Source organism: Pagrus major, chromosome 13 (assembly GCF_040436345.1).
Source record: "Pagrus major chromosome 13, Pma_NU_1.0".
Lineage (NCBI taxonomy): Eukaryota > Metazoa > Chordata > Actinopteri > Spariformes > Sparidae > Pagrus > Pagrus major.
Window position 1 is genome coordinate 29088671 of NC_133227.1, and position 27817 is coordinate 29116487.

A 27817-nucleotide genomic window follows, 5' to 3' on the forward strand; every position below is an offset into this window, starting at 1 on the left:
GTGTAGTGCAGGGTGTGGAGCAGGCCGCCCAAAACTCCTCAATTAAAGCTTAAATTGGGTTTTCTGTCGAGGCCTGGAGAGGTTTCAGTGGACACACACAGAGAAATCTGTCTATTATTGTTTACTGACCTTCAGGACGGTTATTAAATCATCATGATCAGTTTGTGTCATTGTGCAAAATGTCAAAAAGCCCAAATGATTCCAAGCTCATTAAAAACTAAACAAGTAGTTGTGGTTAATTAGGTAGTAAGTTCTTAGTTGTTAGTAGCTTTTATTTCTGTGTCGTGCCGATATCTGACCAATGCCACGTGGGATTAAGACACCATCACATTGCAAATCATGAATCATCTTCTGGTTGTACATAGCAGCAAAAACAAATAAGTGAATAACCAATGATCACATAAAGTGTTACCAACTTCAGACAGGACAAACGTATTTCAAAAGAAGACATTTCAAATTAACTGTTCAGTGAAAGAAGTCTTACAAATCTACAATATATCGATATAATTAGATCTTGTTTTCCTCATCTTCCATGCTTCCTCTTGTGTATAAAAGTGTATAAATAACCAGGTTTTGGCTTTTTTTGTTGCCACAGTTGCACAAAATCCTGACATGAGCAAACCTCCGCTCATATACATGTAATGTGAGCGTGATGTTACATGTACTGTACAAAAATCAATCAAAGGTGGTTCTGAAACAAGGATTTGGGCCCAAACTGTTAAACTGATGGAGCTCCTGCAGCAGCTGGTGGCTGATCTTGTCTCGCTGTGTCTCCCTGCAGGCGGAGTACGAGGTGACACCAGACGAGAAGAGGAAGGAGAGCGGTCAGGAACTCGTCGACAAATACTTCAACCCAAAGGTAGCTGCTGCGTTCACGGACCTCTGTCACTTTCTGTGTTTCCCCACTTTTTTAAAAGATGTCTTTACTTTACGTGGCTTCACGCTCCAACCTTCTGAGCAGCCACTGGCTTCTGGTGAAGAATCTGATGAATCTACACACTTTGACTCAACCTCATTTTTATATGAAAGCAACGTTATTGATGTACGGGAGGCACTGCCAGTATCCTCCTGATGCTGCATTCAAGAACACTCTGATATCTGAGAATTGGCAGCTAAACATCAGTTCCCATTTTTCTTCAGTCTTACTCATGTTAAAAGAAAATGTATGAAATAGAAGTGGTGATATAAATACAGCACAGTCCAACTTTCATTTACAAAAAATATTTATTATATTATTATTTTGTAATATTATTATTGGCAGCGGTTAGCGCTTTGCATGTTCTCCCCGTGTCTGCGTGGGTTTTCTCCAGGTACTCCGGTTTCCTCCCACATGCAAAAAAATTAAATTCTGTAGGTGTGAATGTGAGCGTGAACGGTTGTTTGTCCGTGTGTGTCAGCGCTGTGATGAACTGGCGACTTATCCAGGGTGTACCCCGCCGTCGCCCCGATGTCAGCAGGGATTGGCTCCAGCCCCCCCCAAATATAATTTCTGAGAAAACTTTTTACGTTTTCATGAATGCACCACAAAAGAGGAAAAAACTGTTGTGGCTCAACCTGACAATAAATTAGAGAAGTTAGAAATCTAATCTGAAGCCACTGTACTTGTGCTTTGAAGAACCTTTCACACCAACAGCACAGAGACAAAACACAGTAAGTTACATTATTATTAAGAAACTTTAGCCTGCACGTCTGCAGTCCTGCGCAGGTTAAAGTTTCCTCTGTCCTTCCTGATACCTCTTGTCTCTCTCTATGTGCTTCAGTCTGTCTGCATCTGTGAACATACAAGTCTGAACATGCAGAAGTCTGCAGAGCGTGTTGTCTTTAACCCAGTTCATCCGGCTTTCATCTGTGAGCTGACTGTCAGAGTTGAGTCACCGTGTTTACCTGGACTGCATCTGTTTTTTTTGTGGCGCAGTCAGAGGACCACGTGCCTGAGGTGGAGGAGGCCATGATGGCTCAGTGTGCCGAGAGGCTGCAGCAGGAGGCCTGCAAAGAGCTCTTCAAGGACTGTACCAAGTAAGATCGCGTGCAGGGGTCCCACCTGTGCTCGTTGGTTTTGGTCCAGTTTTTCAGATGTATCCCTCAGTCTCGGTCTATTTCAGGAAATTCAAGGAAGTTTACATTAATGATTGCACATTGTTTTTTTTAAAGGTTTATTTATTGCTACTAAAATAACTTAATTTTTGGCAAATAATACATATTTCACACCAGAAGTACACAGCTGCCAGTGTAGAGAAACAACAGACCAGAGCGTAAATCCTGATTTATTTACGCGACAGAAATGAAAGAGCTGCGCAACATTTTCCATTTATGCTTCAGCGGAAAGTTTCAGTCCCCTCCATCATAACATGACACGATCCTTCCGCCGCTAAAATGACGACCCAATCACATGATGCGACAAAATATAACAGTGTCGGCAACATAACAACATTCCCCAGGTGACTGCAGCAGCGGTCCGTGGAGGTGACCTCCATCGTCGGGTGTTTAATTACTACAATGTTGACCACCACTGAAGTAGCGATGGGCGACCAAAGTTGAGTGAAGTTGTGGGTTTGAGCATCGTTCAAAACATTTGTGACAGTGTAAGTGCACAGCTCAACAAAATCTATAACCAAGGTCGAGTTGTTTTCAGACATTTTAATGCAGAATTCCTACATATTATATCTTTAAAAGGTGTGAAATTGACAGAAAGTGTAATTGAGCTGTTAAATTAATTGATAAAATCTGAAATTTTGTCTTTCCTTCAAATATTCTGTTTATTTTTGATTCCTGAATACATTTTTTACATCATCAAAACTGTCCAATGAAAGAGTTCCAACAGAAATTGGTTCATTTGTTAATAAGTTAGTGTGAAGTTTCTTGGGTCTAGACCACATTAGTTCACCTACAGGTGTGAAAGTGTAAATACAATAAAATCATGCGTATTAGAAAGCCCTGACATTATACTGATATGTTTGGGAAATAACATGATCTGAGATGCGGCCAAACCAAAGAAAATGCTACTTAAACTATAAATATATTAATTGTAGAAACATGACAGATTTTATGTGTTTCCCATGAGAAACAAAGGGCACCAGTGAACAGTGTCGTCTCTCTGAGGTTTCTGTTCTCAGCACTGTGGTGGAGCTACACTCATGCACGGAAAATCAGAAGAAATGCCCTGCAGACGCCCGACGGACTGAACCTGAACCTGAACGTCGGCTCTGCGGGTTTCGGAAGAACCTCAATTTCGTTGAAGTCACAGGGTTCAAGTTCAAGTGAAGTCACGAGTCCTGAGTCTTCACTCGACGAGTCATTGGAGCTACAATCAACCACGGTTGAACTTCTTTGTTGGTTGTTTGTTAATGAGCCTGGAGTCGTTATGCAGCGATTAACCAATTTACTATTGACCGCCACTTAAAAACGGCCCGGTTTTGTAACTGTGCTCACTCACACTGAGCGTCTCTGTTCTCTTTAATAAAAAAGGGACATTATGATACATTACACCACTTTTACACAGAAACTAGCGTGTATAAGTGGGTTTTATAAACGCGGCTAAACCTTCTAAAAACGGGATTAACTGTGATCACGTTGTCTCTGACGTCACGTCGGCCGTCATCAGACCTCATCAGACTGCATCCAGAAGACGTTAAACTTGTTTTAAGTCGTAATTAATAAAATTATGAGTCAGACACATCGTCTCATAACACGACAATGTTTTGAAAGGCAGCAACTGTTGAAAACAGCAAAGACACACTTCAGGACAAATACAATAAAACCTCTAATAAAAAAAGCTCATGTGATTTTATACATCTGTAGTGTTGTGAACTACTAAACTATAATCGTTGCTAGGGCTGCACAATTCATCGCAAAATAATCAAAATCGCAATATGACTAAGTGTAATATCCAAATCGCAAGAACTGCGATTATTTTATGAAGGTAACAGAACTGCAGAGACGCTGTGGCCAACAAAGCTCGTTCTCCAGATGTAATAAAACCTGAGAAACGCCACATCATCATGATTTTACTAGTTTTTTAATGACAATGAAAACTGTGATGTAAAATGTACCGTATTGACCCGAATATAAGACGACCCTGAATATAAGACGACCCCTCTTTTTCAAGACCAATATTTGGAAAAATACTTTTTATTTGGACAAAATTTCATTTGCATAAAAAAAAATTCATTTTTTGCCCTGTACATTTCAACATCGTTGGTGTTCATGCGGGGGGGGAAAAATCATAAAATCTTCTATAACTCCGCAAATAGGCAAAGCGAACGCACTTCACGGTTCTCTATGTCATAGGTTATAACAGTGCAATTAAACGAGCATAAGCCTACTGGCTTAACCTGTGCAATAAACGGCGCACATTTTCTTGACAAACAGTGTCAGAACAGTCTGCAAAATGTGAGAACAATAACATCTAAAAACACCACGAACAGTTTTTTTTTTTTTTTTCATTCATTCAGCTGCATCCTCCGCATCACTTGGTTCCTCCTCCTCACTCGCACTTTCGTTGTCGCTCGCTGCCGCTGCCGCCGGCTCCTCCCACATCAAATCATATTCACACACCCTTCTGTCAACTTCTGTGAAGCGACCAGTTTGTGGACCACGATAGCTCCTTCTCTGGCTGTGAGCGTTTTTTAGCTCATCTTTCTGGGACTGCCAGCGTCGCACGTTGCACTCAGTCACATCATATTTTTTTCCTGCCCTCACGTTATTCGTTCTCTCAGCTTCATTTACAACCATAAGTTTAAAATTCGCATCATAACTTCTCCTCTGATTTTTATTCACCTGACCGACTTTGGAAGCACTTTTTTCAAGTGGATCTCTGTGTCCGGGCTGCATCTTTCTGTCATTCAGTACAGTAGCTTATGCAAATGAAGGCTAACACACCCACCATGCTTGTTTATGTTTACAGGATCACGTTAGGGTCACACTGCACTAAACGCTGACGGAGACAAAAGCGCTCATATGGCGCTACCTATTGTTTTACATGAGTTATTCCTTAGACCCCGAATATAAGACGAGGCGTAATTTTCAGGCATTTTTCAAGGGAAAAAATATCGTCTTATATTCGGATCAATACGGTAATCACCCGTAATAATCATGAATTATATCGCAATCACAGTATCACTCTTTGACCGTATCGTGCAGCCCTGATCATCACATCCCTCGTCTGTGTCCAATTTGTGACTCTGCTGGGTTCTGATTGGCCCAGAGGAGAACTGCATCAGCAACACCACTGACGAGTTATTTTACCTGCTCGTGTTCTCATGGACCGAGCCAAGAAAAGTCCAAACGCCTGCAAGTGTTCTTCAGATAGATTTTAATGGGGATGATTCAGGTTTCCCAGCATGCATTGTCCACCTCACTTTTTACAGGCTCATTTCTTGCGGTTATTATTTCAGATAGCGCTGTAAAGTTTAACGACGGGGCAGCTTCAGACCTGTTACATTAACTCGTTTAACTCTGGATTTTATCTCAGGGAAGCTCAATTTATGGAGACATTTAAATGAAACTCGTTGTTGCTGCTGTGATGAAGAAGAAAACAGAATAAGAAAGTAAAGAGATGAAGACAAACTGGACTTAAAGAGAAATATTGAAAAATGATATCTGTCTTGTTGTTTGAGAGTTCGTTGTCGGCTCCATAAACAGCGCTCACATGTTGAGTAACATCCTCTAGCGGCTCTGTTCCTGCTTGTTGCGTGGGCGGCAGGCAGCGGAGTTTGTTTTTCAAGACACATCAAGTACAAGACATGAGTAATTTACTACACTGAAGACCAGAAGCCAGCTCAGTTTGTTCATCTCCGTCTGCCTGGTAGCGCTTTAACAGATACGTCTGATGATTTGCTACATTTTTGTTCCTAGTAAGTTAAATTTAATAAAACTGCAATTAAGTTTTTATGAAGAAATATGAGTCTTCATCTCAGGGTTGTTCACTTTGAGCAACTATCTCAACTCTTATTTCTATGAAGTTCATTTTCCTTCTCGTTTCTTTAACCGGTCTGTCAGTGACCTTCATCAGGACTGTTTCACATGTCAGTGGACTCATATCAGGAGTAAATCCTTCCTGTATTCGCTCGCTGCAGCAGAATATTACCGGAGTTAAGCTTCTTTTTATCAGAAGATGATTAAATCCTGTATGTGCATGAACATTTGGATGAATTTCAGATTTAAAGTATGACTCAGTCTGTTTGCTAACAGGAGCTAATGATGCATTTTGTTAGCAAACTTCAAAAATCACTCCACTGACTCACTCGTGTAGCTGTCGCACCGGGCGTCACTCTTTGTTTCATGTCATAGATGAAAAACACATCTGTACTGTAATAACAGACGGTATGAGGGCTGCAGCTAGTCATTTCTTTATTACTGATCGACCCAGAGAGGAGTTTGGTTCATAAAATTTCACGGTGACGTCGCATGAGACGAACACAAGCAGAAAATCCTCAGTGAGAATCTGGTTCTTGGGATTTTTGGAGGGATTTCTGCTTGAAACATAAATTAAATTATTAATCAATTATCAGAATAGTTGCTGATTAATTCTGCCGAGAAACTAAATGTTTAATTGACTCGTTGTTTCAGCTCTACAGTTTATTTTCCATTCAGTGAATTATCTGCACAGATTTGCTGTTAAACGAGCCTCCTGTTTAAACAAACTGCGGCTGCAACAGTTAATTAACTTATTGATTGAACTATTGTTTACATTTACAGTCAATTGATTCCAGCCCAAGCTGAGAAACCTTCAGGATACCTTTAAAAACACAAACATATTCAATTTACACTGATGTAAAACAGAAAAGCAGCAAATCCCAAGATTGGAGAAGCTGGAATCAGAGAGTATCTGTCATTAAAACTGTTTCTAATCTTCTCTGAAGCCACTAATCAGTTAATTGACTAACTCTAAAGAATCTTGGGTAAATAATTAGCAGCGTGTTCAGACATCTGTTCGTTGTGTTTTTCCCAGATTGATCCACGACTACCTGAGCGTGGCGCCGTTCGCAGACTACCTCGACAGCATGTACTACAACAGGTTCCTCCAGTGGAAGTGGCTGGAGAGGTAAAGTTTACTATAACGTCCTCGTCTCATCTCCCTCTCCTTCTTTCTTTCTTCTCTCTTATGTGCATCAGCATAATGTAATGTCTCTGCGCACACGCACACACACACACACACACACACACACACACACACACACACACACACACACACACACAGAGAGAGCACTTAAAGCTCACTCAGGCTCATTTAGCGGCTACATTAGCCTTAAACTCCACCACAGTAACCAGTAACAACACGCTCGGAGAGTTGCTTCATTCCTTCCTCTCCTCAGTGTCCTAACCTCCTCGGGGGTTACTGGGGTGAGAACAACGCAATCGATGAGCGTCACAGTGATATCATCGCTGCATGTTTCAGGAGGAGAGGCTGAAGTTGCTCAACTACAAAGATTCACAGTTCAAAAAAACCCCAGCAGGACAGAGAGGGCAGTGATCCTGCTGTGATTCAGATGAAACAGGGAGGTTTGGTTTATTGTAATTATCAGTGTGTGTTATGTGATGCAGGAGGAGCTGCAGGTGAGCATGGTGTTTAATCAGGTGTCATAATCACAGGAGAGACAGACAGTCTTTACTCCAGTAAAAGTAATCGAGTACAGGCTCTGACATGTACTCAGAGTATCAGAGTAAAAAGTCTCCCTCTGAAGGACATTTGTGGTCAAAGCTAACTGAAGCTCACGTCATATTAATATAATTCAAAGACTATTAAAGTTAAAGGTAGAGTCAGTAGGATTTGTCCCAGCTGTTCCTGAAGGCACCACAAAGATAGTTGATTGTTGAGTCTCAGCCAGAAAAGTCGATCCGCTGAACAGACTAGGTTCTGATGAGGTTCCCAGAATGAGCTGGGTTCTCAGCTCTTGGCGTTCAGTTGTCGTCACACTGTCGTCTCACGCAGTTCAGCGCTGAATCACATAATTGTTAATTTGCTGCGGTAGAAATAAATCCGTCCTGAGAATAATGGTTGTTATGAGTTTGACGATCTTTGTTTACAGACAGAGAAAGTTTGATCCGGGCCGTGTCCCTTCAGGGAGCGCTGCTGGTTCCCAGACTCCACTTTATAAACTCAGCGATGCTGTAAACACGGTCCGGCCTGCAGCCGACCGGAGTGTTTAGGTTTGATGGTTAATCTGGTGTTTTGTCGAGGATCGGCTGAAACAAACCCCACATGACACGCTCATCCATCCCATGGAGATCCACGTTTAGTGACGTAGATACGCAAGATCAGACCTGAATCCACAGGGTGACGACAGAGAGAAGATCAAGAACATGAAAGAGACGAAACAAAGAGAAGGTGGAGACAGATGGAGCGTCTGTGAGCCCACCAGGAACCTTTCACAGCGTGCAGAGTCTCCTCCTGCCCCACAAGCTGCAAGTATTCGTGGCATGTCATCTTTCCTTCTTGAGTTTTTCTGTTCGTCCAGCGGGGTTTAGAGAAGTTTTCACAAACCGCAGGGTCACTGGATTCCCAGAAACACCAACGCCATAACTGGAGATGAGAAGTTTTCTTGCAGCAGATGTTGCAGAACAACTCAATCAGCAGAATGAATGTTGGCAAAGAACGTTTCTGCAAAACTGAAGGTTCAGTTTTTCTCTCGTCACAGCGACGTGCTCGTGCTCGCGCACGTGCTCGCGCTCGCGCTCGCGCTCGCGCTCGTGCTCGTGCTCGTGCTCGCGCTCGTGCTCGTGCTCTGGTTTGGTTTAGATACAAAACCACTTTGTTGGTTATCGTTATAAAACATCATGATTTGGCTAAAAATACTCGTTTTGGTTTCCAAAAACCCGACTCGAGATGTCCCGAGGTCTTTAAACTCGATGTGGTTTCCTTTCAGTCGCCCTGTTTGTTTTTATTTTTTTTGTGATCTTATCTGTGAACTCCACCGCCATTCAAATGTGCCTTAAGGCAGCTAGTTTAAATCATTTTCTGGAAACATCTCTATCCACGCACACACACACACACACACACACACACACACACACACACACACACACACACACACACACACACACACACACACACACACACACACACACACACACACACACACACACACACCAGATTAGGTTTTTAACATTTACACAGTTTAATAGTTCATGTTAAACATTCGTCCTCTTTTCCAGATGTACAGGTTCATTTTCATAAAGTTAAAAGTATCTTTTTCACATATGGAAACAAATTAGCGTCTTCCAAAAATTAGAAACACCTTTTTTGGCAGGTCAGCAGTCCCTGCAGAGAGCTGGGAAGTGATTAATTAATACATTATTTTGTCCATCACTAACTTTTCCTGCAGATTTGACCAATCACCATAATGTTGTGACACTTTTTGGGGACTGGTGATCACAACATTGCAACAAAACCTCATAACTGTGTTTTATTTTACATTTTGATTCGTGATATTTGCTTTTCTTTGTCTCTCTGTTGTTGTTTTTGCTTTTTTTTTGTTTTGTAAAATGACTCAGGTTTGTTGTTTATGACGTTGGGTCGCCGCTCAGTGATTCAGCTTCACATTTCTACCTGACAACAACGTCTCACATATTAACATCACAAAGGCGTCTTAAAACTGGTGGTGATGGTGTGAGTCGGGCGGTTACATTGTGTGTTTCTGTTCGTGTCCAACAGGCAGCCGGTGACGAAAAACACATTCCGACAGTACAGAGTTTTAGGAAAAGGAGGATTTGGAGAGGTGAGTAAAACTTTAAGTGAACACAGCACAGAACAACCCCCACACACACACACACACACACACACACACACACAAACAATCTTTCTCTTTTAAACAAACTCTACTTTAACAGATAACTCGGGTAGAAAAGAGGGTTTTTAAAATAAACTTCTCAATGTTCGGCTTTTTCTTCATCTAAGAAACGATTATCATCATTTCAACTTTCTGTTTCTTTGATATCCAAATCTGATTGATCGGTGCAGCTTTTAATCTTTAAATACTTTTTATTATTTAAGTTTTGTGTGCATCTCATCAATTTCTGCACTTTCTGCATTGTTGTGTGTCAACCAGGTGTTTTTCAGCTGTACCTGCTTTATTAAATGTCTGTATGTCTTCATCTATCATTGGAAAAGAGAGTTCAGTGAGACCTCAGCGTATTCTCCAGGAAATGAAGTAAATACATCATCAATGATGTGAGAGGAGTCAAAATAAAACCGGCTTTAACTCAGTTTACAGTTTCTCTTCCCCGAGCAAATCAGATTCTGTAGAAAGCTGCTCTACTTTCAGATCTTTACGTGTTTCACTTCAACAGGATTTGAACTTTAACAGGATTTAAGCGTAAAACTGGAACAAGTAAACGTTTCATCGTCAGTTAATGATGCAGGCTCCCCACAGACCGGTCAGTAACCAGCGGCATCATTGCTCCAAATCAGACTCATTATGGCCCATTAGAGCGACAATCCTGAGATCTGAGACTGAGAAACAGTCTGTGTGAGTTACAGCACCACCTGCTGGACACAGAAGTGAGAGACAGAACAGGTAGAGAAGGTTTAATGAATTAAAGGATGAAGTCGATCAAGAGAAAACAGAAGCAGGAGTCAGAAAGTCAACAGGTTTTAGTTTGTTTCACCAAATGTGACCATTAACAGACTGAAACCACTGAAGCTGCAGCGATTAATAGATTAGTAATCAACTGTTAGATTAGTCACCAGATTCATTGGTTTGATTCAAAATTCTCTGATTCAAGCGTCTTCAGTGCACTGAACGACATTTTTCGCCATTTTCTGATATTTTATAGACCGAAGACAACAGCCGAGTGACCCCAGACATAGTTTTGTCACATCTTGAGTGCTGTCCAGTTACTTTTGGTCATCAGCAGCTGAGAAAGAACTAAAAACTCCACCTGGTTCAGAGTAAAGCCTCCAGATTGGCTCTCCGTTGTGTACAAAAGCCTCTTCAGTGATAACGAAACAGAAATTCTCCTTCTTCTTCCCTCCAAAGTTCCCCCGTTGTGTTTGAAGAGGTTTGAATATAAAGGAGAGACCAGGCTGCTGTGAGAGACACTAAACAAAGTCCTGATGCAGGTTACAGAGTTTATCGGTGATGTAAAGAAATCTCAGCTGAGTAGTTTCCTCAGCAGAGGGTCAGAACGACCAGGTGTGCCGTTCCTCACCTCTCTTATGAAGGCCGTCGTCACGCTCTGATTGGCTGAGAGGAGAAGGCACCGAGCTGCTCTGAATCATTAATTAGGAGTCACGTCTCCACACTGTGCACACAGCAGCTGATCTGCATCCACTGCAATCAGTCCAGAGAGTGTTTCACATTCAAACAGCGCCGACAATCAAATTAAACATGATTAAAACAGCTGGATCAGGATTTGTATTTGGATCTGCATCATATTGTACCCACAGCCTCCTAAATGCACCTCATTTTTTCATCAACATCCATTATTCCCTGAGAAATAAACGAAAATTATCAAAAATGCTCCAAGTTTCATGGAAATTGGTTCAGTAGTTTTAGTGAAATCCTGCTGACAAACCAACAAACTAACAGACGAACACAGGCGGAGGTAAAAATGGGAGCAGAGACGTTCGTTTCCAACAGAGATCTCTCCTTTAGTCTCACCTCTCTGTGTCCTGTTCACCTTACATCTGGATGATAATGATGAGAGTAATACCCTTTAATCATTTAAGTTACAAAGTGCTTTACAAAAAAATAAAGCCTGACGTGGACGATAAAGGACAAGAGCAAGTAAGATTTAAAAACAATGAAAGGAATCGGATCAAACATAGAGATATAAATATCAAACATTTCCAGAAGCTCTGACAGAAAGAAACATTTAAAGTGAATCACGATACTGGAGTTTCTAACGTAGATACAATACCTGGATACTCAATATGTTTAATACCACGAGGACAACAAGAGACAGTGAGAAAACATGTCTCAACACTCAATCATTTCTTGTCCGGGGTCCTGCTGCTCTCACTGGGGTGGAATCACAACATAAACTACAAATGTGAAATAGTATAAATGAACATGTTAACTCTTTCCTCCTCCTGCAGGTGTGTGCGTGTCAGGTCCGGGCCACGGGGAAGATGTACGCCTGTAAGAAGCTGGAGAAGAAGAGGATAAAGAAGAGGAAAGGAGAGTCGATGGCGCTCAATGAGAAACAGATCCTGGAGAAAGTCAACAGCAGATTCGTGGTAAGAATCACGACACGTTCTCATCTTATCCCACCTGATGGACTCGCTGTAGCTTCCTCGTTATGACGCCGCTCTGTCTCCAGGTGAGTTTAGCGTACGCCTACGAGACGAAGGACGCTCTGTGCCTCGTGTTGACGCTGATGAACGGAGGAGACCTGAAGTTTCACATCTATCACATGGGCGACGCGGGTTTCGACGAGAAGAGAGCCGTCTTCTACTCTGCGGAGATCTGCTGCGGGCTGGAGGACCTGCACCGAGAACACATCGTCTACAGGTCAGCACCGACCCTCACAGGTGTTAATATCATCGTCTGTCCCGTCGTCCTCTTGTCTCAGCGGCTCTGCTCTTTACTCTCTCCTCTCGCAGGGACCTGAAACCAGAGAACATCCTGCTGGACGACCACGGTGAGTCGCAGCGTCACAGAGAAAGTCTCAACAACTACGATAAACTAACGATTTAAAAATGACATTAAAGTATTTCTCTAACGTGAAATCAAAGATCAGTAGCTTCTAAAAACATCAGATGTATCATGAAGATATTACACATTTCATACAGTGTGTTCTGTAATGAAAGACCCAGTTACTGATCCTGTGACGCTGTTTCTGCAGAACTGCTCTGGCTGTAAAGTCCACAAGTGTTTATGTTTCAGCAGTTTGTGTAATTTGCTGCTGTGAGTCAGCAGATGGCGCTCTGACTCCATCAGAACGGCCTGATATGAAACCAAAAAGCACTCAGACAGAAGAGTGAGTCTCTGCTGAGGAGTTTCTTCACACAAGACAATTAGACTTGATTAAAAAATGATTGAAATCCCAGAGAGATGCAGGAGTGTAATGATTATTCTGAGCTGGATTTATCTCCCCTTAAAAAACCCAGCTAACACCGCCAACTAATATCTGGTTGTTTAGTAAAGTAGGCACCTGAGTTTGGTTCATCTGGAAACAACAGAGCAGAATCAAGGCGATTTAAACAGTTTTTGTCGGTAAAAGTTAAAAGTATTGTACTTTGTAAACACCAGTTAAAACACCAGCTGAGTTTTAAATGAATTCAACACTCAGGAGAACTGAAAACCGATAATTTCCACATTTTTGTATTTTCAAAAGTCCATAAAAACAATCAGCTTTCTATTATTGTCCATATTTATCGGCCAGAACTCCTACCGGTACCGATGATTAGCGTATTAATGTCCCAATATCAGTGATTTATCAGCCTGAAATATATATCGTGCATCTCTAAGAATCAGATTTTATTTTGAAATAATTGATGACACTAACGGTCAGATTGATACTGAGGACAATCTGAGATGTTCCTCGTCTGTTCCTCACGTCTTATCGACCTCATGTGTTTGTGTTTTCAGGCCACATCAGGATATCAGACCTGGGTTTAGCGGTTCATGTACCAGAGGGACAGACCATCAAAGGACGAGTGGGAACAGTCGGCTACATGTGTAAGTAACCTCTGACGAGTAAAAAACAAAAGTAGATCGACGGGAGAAAAACTAGATCCAGTGCGTCTGAATCTCCTCCGTCTCTCCTGCAGCTCCGGAGGTGGTGAAAAACGAGCGCTACACCTTCAGCCCGGACTGGTGGGCGCTGGGCTGCCTGCTGTACGAGATGATCGAGGGCCAGTCGCCCTTCCAGCAGAGGAAGAAGAAGATCAAGCGGGAGGAAGTGGAGCGGCTGGTGAGGGAGGTGGAGGAGGAATACTCCAGCAAGTTCTCCGAGGACGCCAAGTCCCTCTGTAAAATGGTGGGTGGATGCTGGAGCTGTTCCGGTCTGTAGCTGCCATCTGCTCCGTACCGTATAATAGCACACCTCAGCATTTTAAAACACTTATTTGCCTGAATGTTATATTCTGCTTTTTTTTTTTTTAACCCTCCAGCTTCTGGCTAAAGACCCCGCTGAGAGGCTGGGCTGTCTGGGAGGTGGAGCCTCTGAGGTCAAAGCCCATCTCATCTTCCGCTCCATCAACTTCAAACGCCTGGAGGCCGGCATGCTGCAGGCGCCGTTCATACCTGACGTAAGTCCACAGCATACAGCAATATAACATCACACGTCACGGACACAGAGTGACAGGAAGGAAGCATTTATATCTCGTAAGATTCACTTCTCACTCACGTCGTTACAATTAAACTTCAGTAAGAGCTAGTTGTAAAGTCTCCTCTGTAGTCTCTCCCGGCTCCTGAGTGTTCGCCGTGCAGCTGAAATGTGAATGATTTAACGTGGAGGTTTGTGTGTTTTTGTGTTTCAGCCGCAGGCCATCTACTGTAAAGACGTCCTGGACATCGAGCAGTTCTCCACGGTGAAAGGAGTGGAGCTGGAGCCCAAAGACGAGTCTTTCTACAGCAAAGTGTCCACAGGCAGCGTCTCCATCCCCTGGCAGGACGAGGTCAGAGACATGTGATCATAAAAACGACACATAGATTCTGCAGAGTGTCTCTTCGTGCATGTGATAGACAGAATACAATGTGGTCTGTTGTTCCTGCAGATGATCGAGACGGAGTGTTTCGTAGAGCTGAATGTTTTCCACCAGGACGGGACGGTTCCTCCTGACCTGGACTGGAGAGGACAGCCGTCTCCTCCGCCCAAACAGGGACTCCTGCAGCGGCTGTTTGGCCGACAGGTCAGTGAACGCACCCTCAAAAACGAAACAATGGCAGACTGGGCCATAAAAACTGCAGGTGTAGGATCAGAAGTCAGATCTGATCAAATAAGTTCAGTGACTTTGTCCCAAGAAGCTAACAGGGTCTTTTCTGGGCTGAGATCCATCCTCCATCTAAGTTTCATGGAAATCCATTCAGTAGTTTTTGTGTCATCCTGCTGACAAACAAACAAACAAACAAACAAACAAACAAACACACAGGTCAAACATCACCTCCTTGGAGGTAACTATGGCCGTTCATGTCTCTCATTGACTCTGTGCTCTCTGCCTCCCTCTGCAGGACTGCTGTGGTAACTGCAGCGACAGTGACGAGGAGCCCACCAGGCTGTGACACACACACACACACACACACACACACACACACACACACAGGATCTCATTTGTTTACAACTTTTGCACATTTGTATTTTTAAGATAGTCCTTCTCTAAATGTCAGAATGTATATTTTCAGCATAGCCATAAAGTTTAATGTTATTTAAAATATCGGCTGTCGTCCTGAACGAGATGAACAGATGTTTTTTTTCTTTTGTTTTGTCTGAGTTTATGTTTATTTGTTGCTTTCACACTGATCCACTCACACGTGTCCATGTTACTGATGTGGGAGCTGCTGCAGCTCCGACCGGAACAATCGCCTGCTGTAAAAGTGCCTTGCTGGAGGGCACTGTGACAGTGGTTACTAAGGGAGGACTGAGCATTCCTCGATCTCTTTACTTTTGTCCAGGGAATCAAACCAGTGACTTTCAGCTCATCGACTGTGACCACTTTTCTTCTTCTGCTGTGACCAACTTCACATAAAAGCTCTATTTTTCATTTGATTCTTTACGTGTGATTTTGTTTGTTTTCGCTTGGATGTTTTGGTTTTGAACTGGTGATGACGTGAAGTCGTCGACATCTGCAGATATTTTTATATCGATAGTATTATTATTATTATTATTTTTTCATTTTTCAGTTCTGGATTTCTTTAGACAATCGACTCGTTGTGTCAGTGCGGCTCCAGTTACTCTCGTCGCTTCGGTGACGTGACTGTGAAGATCGAGTTATTTTACATGACACTGTCGTTCGATTACCGAAATGCTCAAACCTTTTCGTTGCCTTCGTCGCTTGTAACTTTTTCCATCATGGTGAATTTTTCAATCATAGGAAAGTTTTTTCTTTTTGGTCCAAAGACTCATACATCACGCAAATGATGCTTAAGAAACAGTGCGGTGGCACTCTGAAGCATCGCAGTAAAACTTTATATTAGGTCCCTAATTTCCAAACAATGTCTTAGTTCAACTTATAAGTAAATATAAGAAAGTCTCAGCCAGTTTCTTGAGTTTAGTCAAGATTTTTGGCTGTTTATTTAAAAACAATGCATTTAAAAGGTGCAGGACCTTTTAAACCCGAGGAGAAAATCATTCATCCTCATCAAACTGCTCCTCCTGATATGAAAGTCAGCTCAAATGAAATCATGACGTCTGAATGTTATGTGACGAGTTTTGTACAAATGTCAATACAGCTCGTAGCCTACGACACGTACGCATGGACGTATCTGTGGTTTGCAGAAACGTCATTTTATTATTAACAAACAAACTTGCAGTTTCAGAAAATAGTTGCAGTATACACACATCAGTTTGGGGTTCAGTGTGTTGCTCAAGGACACTTGAGGGGGTTGAACTGGCAACCCTAGGATGTTGTTGGCTAACCCTCTCTACAGTGTGAAACCATATCTGTTCAGAAAATAAATAAACCAGACTCAGAATCTGAATATCGTCACTACAGACACCATTTAATGAAGTTTGTAAATGACTGACAGGTTCGTTTCCCACCTGTGCCGGTTCACCTTTGCCCTGCCAGGAGACCGCGTCACGTGTGTTGTTGTTACAATGCGAGTAATAAAGTTTTATCCAACCGTCGCAGACCGCAACTTCATCAGACGATTGAAGTCACGTTGAAGCGACGATGACGAGAGTAACTGGAGCTTTTAGGTCGAGTCGTGGGTCAGACAGAGACTGAAGCTGGTCCTGTCGCACTCGATGGCTTCCCTCAAAGAAAATGGCCTCTGATTTAAGCTATTAAAATGAAATACCTCTGAATGTACCACCGGCTGTCATGTTATTTCTGTAGACTGAAACCAGCCCCCGAGGTTTTGATCCTGAAACACGGCTGATGTCGGACGCAACGGTTCATAAATACACGGAATTCCCCTTTAACTGTCCCACCGTGTTCAGATGTTCGGACACTTTAATGTGCTGTGATGTTCTGTCCTCCAAAACGAACCAAATAGCTTCAGCTGTCAGTGAGGGCGTGTTGTTTAAAGGGTCAGTTCACCCAGTTTACAAAACATACTTTCTCATCTTCCTCTCGTGGTGTCGAGCGTTTGGTTTTTATTTGCTCCGGTTTGTTAAAGTGTGACGACTCTTCTCGCTCCGTTAATTTATCCCGGAAGACTCACGAGCTGACTAATGTGTGAAGTATCCCAGCATGCATCAACCAAAAGACTCAAAACTCGCCACAAACCAAAATTATCTACACGGTGAGATTACAGCAGGTTGCTGCCGCGCCAGAAAAAAAACAGTAAAAGTTTCTGGAGAGATTTGGATGTTTTTACATCAAACAGACTTTTCACATTATAACAAGAAGCTCTTCTTGTTATAACAATATATGTTTTTATGGTTATAACATGAAATGTTTCAACTCGTTTTATTGTGAAATGTTATAACATGATAACTTATGTTAAAACATGGAACGTTCCATGTTTTAACATAATAATATTACAACAAAATATCTTCTTTTAACATGAAAATAACCTGTTTTAATTTGAAAATATCTTGTATTAACTTGAAAATATCTAGTTTTAATTTGAAAATATCTTGTTTTCAACGTGAAATCATCTTATTTGAGCATGTTAAGAGAAGATCTGTCTTGTTTTAATGTGAAACATTTTATGGTGTAACAGTAATTTATCACAGTTTAAAGTGAAATGATTCGCATCATAACGAGGTAAATAGTTTGCTGTCATACAAACAAACAGTTTGTTGTTATAACATGACACTTTGTGTTTTATAATAACGTGAAGTCAGAACAAACCTGATGTGGATTTTTCGGACCTTTTGTGTTTTTGTGGCGCGGCAGCAACGAGCTTCTGTGTTAGAAACCTCGAGAATCAGGTGAGAAAACTATGTTCTGCATATTTTGAGCGAACTTGCCTTTTAAAGCAGACTCGGGCCGTAACTAACGATTATTATCATCATTAATTAGTCTGCTGATTATTTCTACAGTAATCAGGTAAATGTTTTGTCTATAAAATGTCCTCATTCTGATACTTCAGAGGACGGAAGCAGCGTCACGAGAATGATTCATGGATTATAAAAATAGTTGGTTCATAATCGATCGATCGACAAATGTTTGCAGCTCTTCTGCAGAACTTCTCCTTGGTTTGTTTTTAAAGATAATCGTCCAGCCGTTCAGTTTTTTATGAATCCTGGAGACAAAAAGGGCCTTTTGATGAGCACAGATGAGATTCACTGTTTCTTTGTATATATCACCGCTTGTTTCAGTTGTCTGCTGTGTGAAGCACTTAACCAGTCAAACCAAACCAGTTGTCAAGAGAAGATCAAAGATCACAAAGTCCATCCCATCCATGGTGCCTTTCGCTGTTTGAAGGTACTCCAGCCTGTAGACTCCGCCTCTTTTTATACTGTACATACTGTGTGTGTCTGTACAAAAGCCTGCTGCTGCGTCACTTCCTGTCTGTGGATCCTTCACGTTGGTCGTCTGTGAAAACGAGGACGATGAGACTGAAAGACTCGCTGCACTTAAAAAAGACTCGCTGTCGACTCCCTCCGTCCCCGTCGACCTCTGAACTCTGGAGTCTGCAGTGATTTTATAAAAGACTGAGAGGTCAAAGGGGAAATGTGTCGAGTCAGAAGAGCTCGCGAACGTCCTGCATGGACGTTAAAATCAGGACTCTACTGCTGTTCCTCTGCTGTGTTCGTGTCATCAGCCTTAAAGGATTACTCTGACTTATGACAGCTTGGGTTTCATTTTTGTAGTTTTTGTTCATCAGTCTTATCAGTAATATAAACGATGTAATCAGCAGGTTAAAGGCGAAAATCTGGGAACACAAACATGAACGCAAAATCTGAAGAAATGTGTGGTGATTGGTTCTGAACACTGTCAGTCAAGTCAGATTAAAACACGTGCGCACAGACTTTTTTTAATATTAAAGACAGTTTGCGTCACTTACATCGCGTGACGTGAGTTATGTCTTTAACTTACATTACGATAAGTTACGAGAGGAACTAAAACCTAAACCGAACCAAAGCGTGACAACTTTAACGACAGTCCAAAGTCATAATTACCCCGAGAGTAGGCGGGTCATGCCGAGCAAGGTAGTGTGATCTAAAATAACGCATCTACAGCAGTAGCAAATGTTTGTCTGCTGACTGACTGGAGTGTTCATATTTTATATTAAATATATATATTTATATGACGCCTGTAACATAGTGATGCAGATAAGTCACAGAAGTAAAGGAGCAGAGTTTTCTGTTCATTTCTTTGTAACGTCACCGTGTTTCCAGATCTCAGCTTTTAACTTGCTGAGTACGATGTTGTTATTTATCTGAGAGGAGCGAGAAGTTAAAACGAAACAGAGTTTTCCTTTAAGGCAGACTGTTCATTGAATAGAAACTTGATGTCACATGCGTCTACACTGGCAGTTTTTAACTTTTTGTGCTTTCTGAAACGATCTTGAATTTCCTCAACAGACTTTTTGTTTCCACGTTTTCTTAAATTGTTTTCTTTTGTTTGTGAGAAATGATCCAGACTTGATCGTCCAGCTCTGCTTCATCGTCTCCTGATAACTTGAATATCAGTGAAACCAAGAGAAAAAGCTCGTGCTGGTGCAGCTTCAGTGGGTTATTTAAATGACTTTTTGTTTTCGTTTAGCAATAATAAAATATGTTTTATAGATTTCAAATTGATTTGAACTGCTGAGAGGTTTGTGTCCGTGTGTGTCTTTACCTGTGCGTCTGTCTTTGTGAGGACAGTCTGGATATTTTGGGAGTTTGAAGAGTAAAGGGACGTTTATTAACCTTTTTGTTGTTGCGGTCATCATATCAGCGACGGTCCTCATAAATATAGACGTGCGAACATGCATGTATGTTACATAACCACTGCTTCTTCTCCTGAGTGATCCTGCAATATAAATCCAATATTTCCAAATATTTATGATTTCAGTTACCTGAGATGATGAATGAGAAAAGACGGTCTGACGACAGTAATGTTTCTCATTGTTCGTTTTGTTTAATGGCATTTTGTTTGTTTTTCATAACTGAACTGTGATACTTTATTTACCAGAATGAAACGGTGGTGGAAACTTTCAGTCTGCTGACTTTTACAAACGTTTGATACATTTCCCCTTTAAATGAGTTTTCTTCAAGATGTATCTGTGTATGAAAACATGAAAAAATAAATTATTGTCTGTGACTGATCAAATCAGAAACAACAATCCCAAAACATGTGGAATATGTACAGAAGGCTGTGTTACATCCGGTGCTGACGAGCAGAATCACTCTGAATTAATTAAAGGCTTTAAATCAGGTCTATTCAACAACATCGACAACATCTTTACGATTGAAAAAGAAACAAAAGTAAAGAAAAAAAACATTTTTTTCCAATTTTTTTTTTATCTTAGCAGCAGGTTTTCAGTTTGTACTGACGCCCTGAACGTTTAACGAGTCAAACATGTTATTATTATATAAACAAAGAAAATAATCCTGTCATCTTGGGAAAACATTTGTGATAATGAGATAAATAACTTGTGATCTCTATAAAACAAGTACAGTTTAACTTGTCACCACGGGAAAACAGAGGATGTAATATGTTTGACCCATTACCGTTTAGGGCTTCCATATTTTTGTGCTTAACGAATGAAATGACAAAAACGAGGTTGTTAAAGTGCTGCATTTAGCCCACCGGCCGCCAGTTGAATAGGTCTGGTTTAAATGATTCACATGAACGGATGAGAATACCTGTAATATTATGTTTGAGTCTGTGTCAGATGTTGTGTTTGGACTGGTTCTTGTGGTTCATTGTTGGTTGGAGGATTCAGGATGTTCAGCTCTGAATGTGTTTTTACTCTCTCTTGTTCATAGACCGGTCATTAATCCTGAGAGCCTTACACCGAGGAAACAGCCTCGATTAATAAAAACACTGCTTTCATTCAGTTTCGGTTCTCTTCATTCAAAGTGCGATTTGCACTGACGGCACCCTGAGACACTTTTTATGAAAAGGAGATGAAAAATGTATTCATGACGGTCTGCAGCTGTAGAGGCGTTAGATAACAGACAGAGACTCTGCAGACATGCTAGCAGCTCTGTGACACTGTCCTTACAGCACTGCTTTCAGCTAAATGCTAACAACAGCATGCTAACACGCTCACAATGACAATGCTAACATGCTCATGTTTAGCAGGTATAACCTTCGTTATGTTCACCATCTTTGTTCGGTCCGTAAGCATGCTATCATGCTCATGGTGGCAATGCTAACATATTGCTCTTTAGCAGGTACCCTATATTATTTACTGGGGCTATGTTCACTATCTTTGCTTTGTGTGCTAGCATGCTAACATGCTCACGATGACAAAGCTGATGTGTAGCATGTATAATATTTAATAGGTAGGTAGCAGGTAGCCTTTACCAGGCAATATTCACTATCTTTGTTTTGTGTATTAGCATGCTACTGTGCTGACGATGACAAGGCTAAAACACTAATGTTTAGCAGGTTATTTACCATATTCACCATCTTTGTTTTATGTGTGCATGCATGCTAACATTTCTGATAAGCACAAACACAAATTTCAACCGAGGACAATAAGAATGACAAACTGAAATTTTGACCTGATGATGGCGCTACATAAGAAAATGTACCACCAAAGCTATTACAAGTTATCCTGAGCCATGTTTGCTGCCACCGGACAAATGTGAGTCGGTTTATCACCTTTTTTTCTTTAACTGGTGGTCAGAAGAGAGCGGAGAGTGAACAGGTAGCAGTCATAAAACCAAAACAATCAGCTTAAAGATGCTAAAATGCTCCAGAGAGCAGAGGGTGATGATTCTCTTCGTAATGAGATCCGTTGTTTTGTTTTTAAGATACTTGAGTATTCGCACTCTTTTCATTCATGTAGCCACGGTCATACTTTAACACTGTGCAGAGGAGGTTCACCCTGTGCTGATCGTCGTGCTGAGGAGTGCGACTCAAAACAAATTGCCACTTTAAAGGTACTCGAACAGCAGCTGAGACATATCAGCCTGAAACCTGGTTTTGATTGGTGGTTACATCAGATGTGATGTAACCTGTGTCTTCCACTGTTGGATGTGTTTTTCCATACAACCTTCGATTTCAGTTGTCAGCGGTGAAAACACATTCACACCGTGAAGGGGGTCATTTTATCTCTCAGTCTGTGAGAGGCTTTGACAAAGATGTTCTTTTCACTGGAATATACTGTCCTATCCTGTTTTTTTAGCTTCTCAGGATGGTTGAGTATTCTGTTGGTCGGTTCTGATTTATTATTTCTTATACAGGATTTTATATAACCTCCATGGCATCGCTGCAAAACAAAATCCCCTGTGCAACGTAAATGATTTCCCATATATCCAGTGTTATGACAATATTTCCAATTGTGTCAAAAGCTGACCCAGACTTATTTTTGAAATGAGTATAATCTTCATATATGAGGTTTTTATAGGGAGCCAATCTAAACGCAGATGGTGCCTTTTTTATTTTAAAGCCATGACACTGTGCAGTCAGTTTTTTGGGCTCGGGTGATGCGTCGTCATAACTGAAGTCATTGATTACATAAATATGTTGATTTGCATAACGTGCGTCGATGAATCAGAAAGTATGTAAATAAAGCTTTATTATACTTTATAAACAAGCTTTATTTATGCGTCTACATGTATAAATGAATACCTTACACCACTGCCTAACGTTCACCTCCCGAAATGTAACTACACGTTGCAGCGACACAGACAAGGCTTTGATTGGTCTGCTTGGTAGCATCGCACTTTACGGCTTCGCCTCGGATGCTTGAGAGGATTGTGACCTGTAGTTTCCCCAGTAAACACACCACCCTCTTCAGCTGTTGCAGTCCCTCTTGATTGGCCAGCTACTGCTCTTCTTTGGTTTTTCTCTTTTTTTCTTTGTGTGTCTGGGCAAGAAGGGATGGACGGGCTGAAAATCCGAAGGGCCGGCTGCACCTCCACGAGCAGCCCGGTGGAAAACTAAAATATGCCACTGTTATCTTTATTACAATGTTCTTTAAATGTCTTTTTTTCAGGATGATAATCAGAATAATCGAAAAATTAGTCGTTAGTTTAATTGACAAATTGAAAAAAATAATTGATAGGTACAGTCCTAGTTTTTACTAAAGAATGATGAGCTAAAGTAAGAGGTTGTGTATTGCCAGTAAATGAAAATTGATAAAAAATGTTTGTAGCCCTCGTCGTCAAAAAATGACCATGCATGCATCACTTCCTGATAAACACAGACCTGTAGCGAGGTGTCAGAAATCAACAAGGCAAAGCAGCATCAATCTGCAGCCACCTAACCTCGTGATTCATACATGTGATTTAGCATCTATGACGTTCACACTGCGTTATAAAACACACTGATTTCTGCCAAACAGCACAACGAGTTCAAGTACGAAACATCTTGTCCTTTGGAAATAACGGCCGTGGATCATTTTAGAGTTACAGTGAATTTCGAGTCAAGGAGTTCTGATCAAAGACAGTCTGTAATTAGCTGATAAGAGAGAGATGCATTGACTGTAGATGTAGAAAGTGTGAATTAAGATTTGTGATTTCAGTCAGACTGAAGTGGAAAGCTTATCAGTCCCATTGCTTTCGTGGACGTGTCTCTTTTCTTTGTTATGCCTCCTTTTCTGTTATTAGCCTTTGTGTTTTCTTTCTCTACGTCCTACCCATCCAACAGTCTGTTGCTTTCTCTTTGAATTACTTCTTTCTTCTCCTTCACACCTTTTTTTCATTCTTTCCAAACAACAAAAATGTCACGGTGTTACTGGGACAGCCTGCGCCAACGCTGAAGGGCTGTGTAACATTCAGAGCCAAATTTATGAAGGGCTTTTAACATGGATGAAGTAGATGCATAAAAGTCCAAAACAATCTTAGTTCTAGTGTTACCTCACTATGCATTTATTTTCCCCCACCTTGGTCCTTTCGGCTCATCACAGAACAAAAGAAAACAGGTCAACAGTGTCACATTAGTTCCCTCACCTGCTGCTTTTTAAAAATGTAACTAAACGAACCAGAAGGTCGATGAAAGCGGCTTTCCTGTAATGTCAACTTACACTGACGCATTATTATGGATTCCACTGCATTTCTCACAGTAGCTCTGGTTATGTTTGTTTTTCTTGTGTTTCTGATACGGCCATTTATGAGCTATAGTTGCCCCGGTAAACACACCGACCTCTTCAGCCTCCTTCCCAGTCTTCTGCTGCTCCTCTGGGGGCCGTTGCGACAGCCAAAGTGGTCAGTGTGTTTACCGGGGCAACTACTGCTAACAATTCGATGTATCAGCTTCGCCTCTGGCTGTTCGTTATACAAGCCAATGGTAAGAGCAGCCCAATAAAAGCAGACAACCACTAAACATGAGTCGGACATCAGCAGCAGAAAATGTCGTGTTGGGATATTTTCACATCTTTCTCTGTGAATTGAGGATTTATTTCGACCAAACCAGAGGTGACTGTTGAAAGACAATGTGTTGTTGGTTGGTCGGTGTTGGTTCATGTCGAGGTTGAGTGAAGTGTGTTCTACGATGAGTTAACGAGACAACTAAACTCATCTTAGTTCGTTAAAAGACTTGAAGTCAGACCGTGTATGGTTGTATTTTTCTGAGTACTTATTTTCGTGTCACTTTGTGAGTTTTGTTCACTTGTTACACTAACAGCTGAATCAGACTATCGCCTCTTGCCGGTAGAAAGTGGTATTACGAAACAGGACGGGCTGTGGCTAGCTGGTTAGCCTGCTAACTTCAGCAGACATCTCCTCAAAACAACACATAAACATCTTTGCCATCACATGGACGCTGCTGTTTCTTCACTCTCTCTTGGGTTCATGTTTTGAATGTAATAAACAAAAAATACTGTCTGTATCTCACAAATTAACTCCTTCAGGAAACATTACAGTCTGATAAAAACGAGTGCAGAAACAAGCTCGTGTCCATGTGTTTAAACATCTCCCCAGCCGTCCTCCATTTTCCACTGCGTTACCACGGCAACTCAAAGTCAGGGAGGATTTAAATGAAATGAATATAGCCCACTGTAAGTCGACAGACACCCACACGTGTGCTCACACCCACGCGAACACACAAAAGTACATATTCGCGGCTTGAGCTCAGCGCTGCTTATTGATTTGGAGACGAAGGCCGGCTGTGCTGTTTGTGTTTGAGGATGAGTCGTCAGTGTAAACAGGTGAAGATGCAGGTGATCGCTCGCTGATTGCATCCACAGAAGCACAGATACAGATGGAGAGGAGGAGGACGGGCTGGAGAGGCTCAGCGGTCTCTCTGTAATCACGATGTGAGCCGAACAAAGTGTCCTGAGATGCATCGAAGATCATCATCCAACACTAAAATACACTGAAGCAGCTTTGAGAAGGTTTACGGCGATTACTTTATGACAGTGATGGAGAGTACATATACTCAAGTAATGTCTTTCCATATACAATACAAATTCTGAGGTTCATGTTTAATGTTTCTTTACATCTCAGAGGCTCATGTTGTTCTTTTTACTACCACGTTTATCTGACAGCTACAGTTTCCACTTTTCAAATTAAGATTTTACATCAAAAACAAAAAGCTTTGAGAGTATATTGTTGACGGTGTGACGCTGTGAGTACTTCAAACTAAATCTTCCCTTTTTTTGGGTGAACTTTTCCTTTAAGTGAGTGATTCCTTCCAGCACTGATAGTTTAAAGATAGATGAATGAGGTAGGTAACAATGATAAATATAACGAGGATGATGGTGATAATTTAATGAATACAGGATGCTCCGTCAGCAGCAGAGTGACTAATGATGATCCGGCCCGGCTCTCCAGCAGCAGGAGAGCACGGCAGAATAATTGGCTTTGTGTTTTTTGGAAACTCTCTCTCGCTCTCTTGTTTTCTGAATCGTTACATAATCACATTTTTCAAACATTGTGCAATCTGATTTTTGCAATACTGTACTTTATTGTGTTGAATAAAGCTAATTTGAATTTGAGAGAAGGAAAAAAAAAAGAGGGTGGGTGTTTTGAGCTGTCGTCCCAACACAAAGACCTCCACTGTGTGTGTGTGTGTGTGTGTGTACAGTATGTGCGTACAAGAGTGTGTGTCACTTCTGGATCACACGTCATGCAGTCACACTTTCACTTGCCTACACTCACACATTTGTCACTGCTGTGTCACTTGATATCAAATTAAATACGCACACGCACACACACACACACACACACACACACACACACACACACACACTGTCTTGGCACTGTGACGACACCCTGATCCGACCCAGTCTTTTGTTTTCTCTTTTTCGTTTCTCGTCCTCTCTCTGTGACACCAGCTCTTCCTCTGGTTCTGATCCCACGCTCGGCTCGGCTCGGCTCGGCTCGGCTCGGGCTGCTTGTTGTTCTATTGTTCTTTTATTGTCTTCATGATTTTCTGAGTCACTTACGTCGGACTGGATGACTCGTCCCCTGCTCACAGCCTGAAAAACCACCTCGGGGACAATTCGATCTTCGTATGATTTAAAAAGCCTCGAGCACCTTCACAGCAGCCGCACACGGCTCCAGGTGTTGGCGTCAGTCGGTCGGTCCAACACTTTGATATGTCAACAACTGTTTCAACATTCATGGTCCCAATTTAATGTGTTGTGTTGACTTCAGTGCTCCCCTGACTTTAACTGCAGCACCATCACCAGTTTGACATTCAACACAGATTTGGTTCAAACATTCATGTCCCCCTCAGGATGGATTGTGATAACTTCTGATCCTCTAACACAGTGTAGCACCACTATACGACCCGACATTATCACACAGTAGCACAGGCCCGCTCTGCCCGGCTTAATGTTGGCAAGAAATGACGTCAACTTCAGTCTGAACAGGACTGCGTGAAATATTCTCCTGCTTCGAACTTCACGCTCGAAATGAATCACAGATGATGTTTGTACACGCAACGTTATTACAGGAATTAACATAAATTACACTTCAGCTTAAAGGTCACGTTCATAACATTTATATGTAGACAAATACGTTTTTAAGAATAATTCATCTACAGAGCTTTTAAAAAGGTGCAGAATGAAAGTGTCTCCTCTCCGTAAAAACATCGTTATGATTGTGAATTAATTTTAAAATGTTTGTTGGGTCCAAAGCAATTGTTTTGTTTATGTCTGTGTCAGAGTTCTGATCGTTGGTTCCAGCTTCTCACAAGGTTTGTGAGCCAATAGTACCGCTGGTATCATGGTATCTGTGTTTTGTCAGCCGAAAGTCGTAACAGTTGCCAGTTTGCAACCAAAATGGCTGAGTTTGGATTTAGCAGTGTTAGCAACGTCCACATTTTCTAGCTAGGGTTAGCAACGTTAACGTTTGCCAGCTAGCATTAGCAACATTAGCCTGTGCAAAAAAATGGCAACCAATTGAGGGGGCAGTTGATTCGAACAACAGTGGTGTTGTGACGTAAATGCGATGGAAGAGCGGAGCTGGAACGACACAGTGAGTGGCTGAATGTTATCAATAACACATTTAAGTATTTTGAATATGTTTTTAAATGAACTTATTTTATTTTCAAAAAAAATTTCTGGGATTCCTCCACAGAGCACAAAAGGCAGCTGAAGAATAATGTCTCTAACATCACCACTAGGGCTGCAACTGATGATAATGTTCATTATTAATCAGTTAATCTGTTTATAGATTATTTATAACGTCTATAAAATGTCAAAAAAGTGAA

General features: G+C 41.5%; 1 protein-coding gene across 2 annotated transcripts in view; it reads left to right on the forward strand.

The window, feature by feature from the left end:
* Window positions 1-15646, forward strand: part of grk6 (G protein-coupled receptor kinase 6) — a 43977-nt gene extending 28331 nt beyond the window's left edge. The window contains exons 4-16 of one of the 2 annotated variants that reach the window (XM_073479160.1): window positions 782-859; window positions 1916-2016; window positions 6950-7042; window positions 9653-9716; window positions 12038-12178; window positions 12262-12452; window positions 12545-12582; window positions 13533-13622; window positions 13715-13923; window positions 14057-14194; window positions 14426-14563; window positions 14663-14797; window positions 15117-15646. In XM_073479160.1, the coding sequence (XP_073335261.1) occupies window positions 782-859; window positions 1916-2016; window positions 6950-7042; window positions 9653-9716; window positions 12038-12178; window positions 12262-12452; window positions 12545-12582; window positions 13533-13622; window positions 13715-13923; window positions 14057-14194; window positions 14426-14563; window positions 14663-14797; window positions 15117-15167 (1467 nt within the window). In that variant the 3' untranslated portion in view covers window positions 15168-15646. Of the gene's footprint in view, window positions 1-781; window positions 860-1915; window positions 2017-6949; window positions 7043-9652; window positions 9717-11470; window positions 11545-12037; window positions 12179-12261; window positions 12453-12544; window positions 12583-13532; window positions 13623-13714; window positions 13924-14056; window positions 14195-14425; window positions 14564-14662; window positions 14798-15116 lie in introns of those variants that run through there. The other variant, XM_073479161.1, reaches the window with a different exon arrangement.
* The last annotated feature ends 12171 nt before the right edge of the window (window positions 15647-27817 follow it).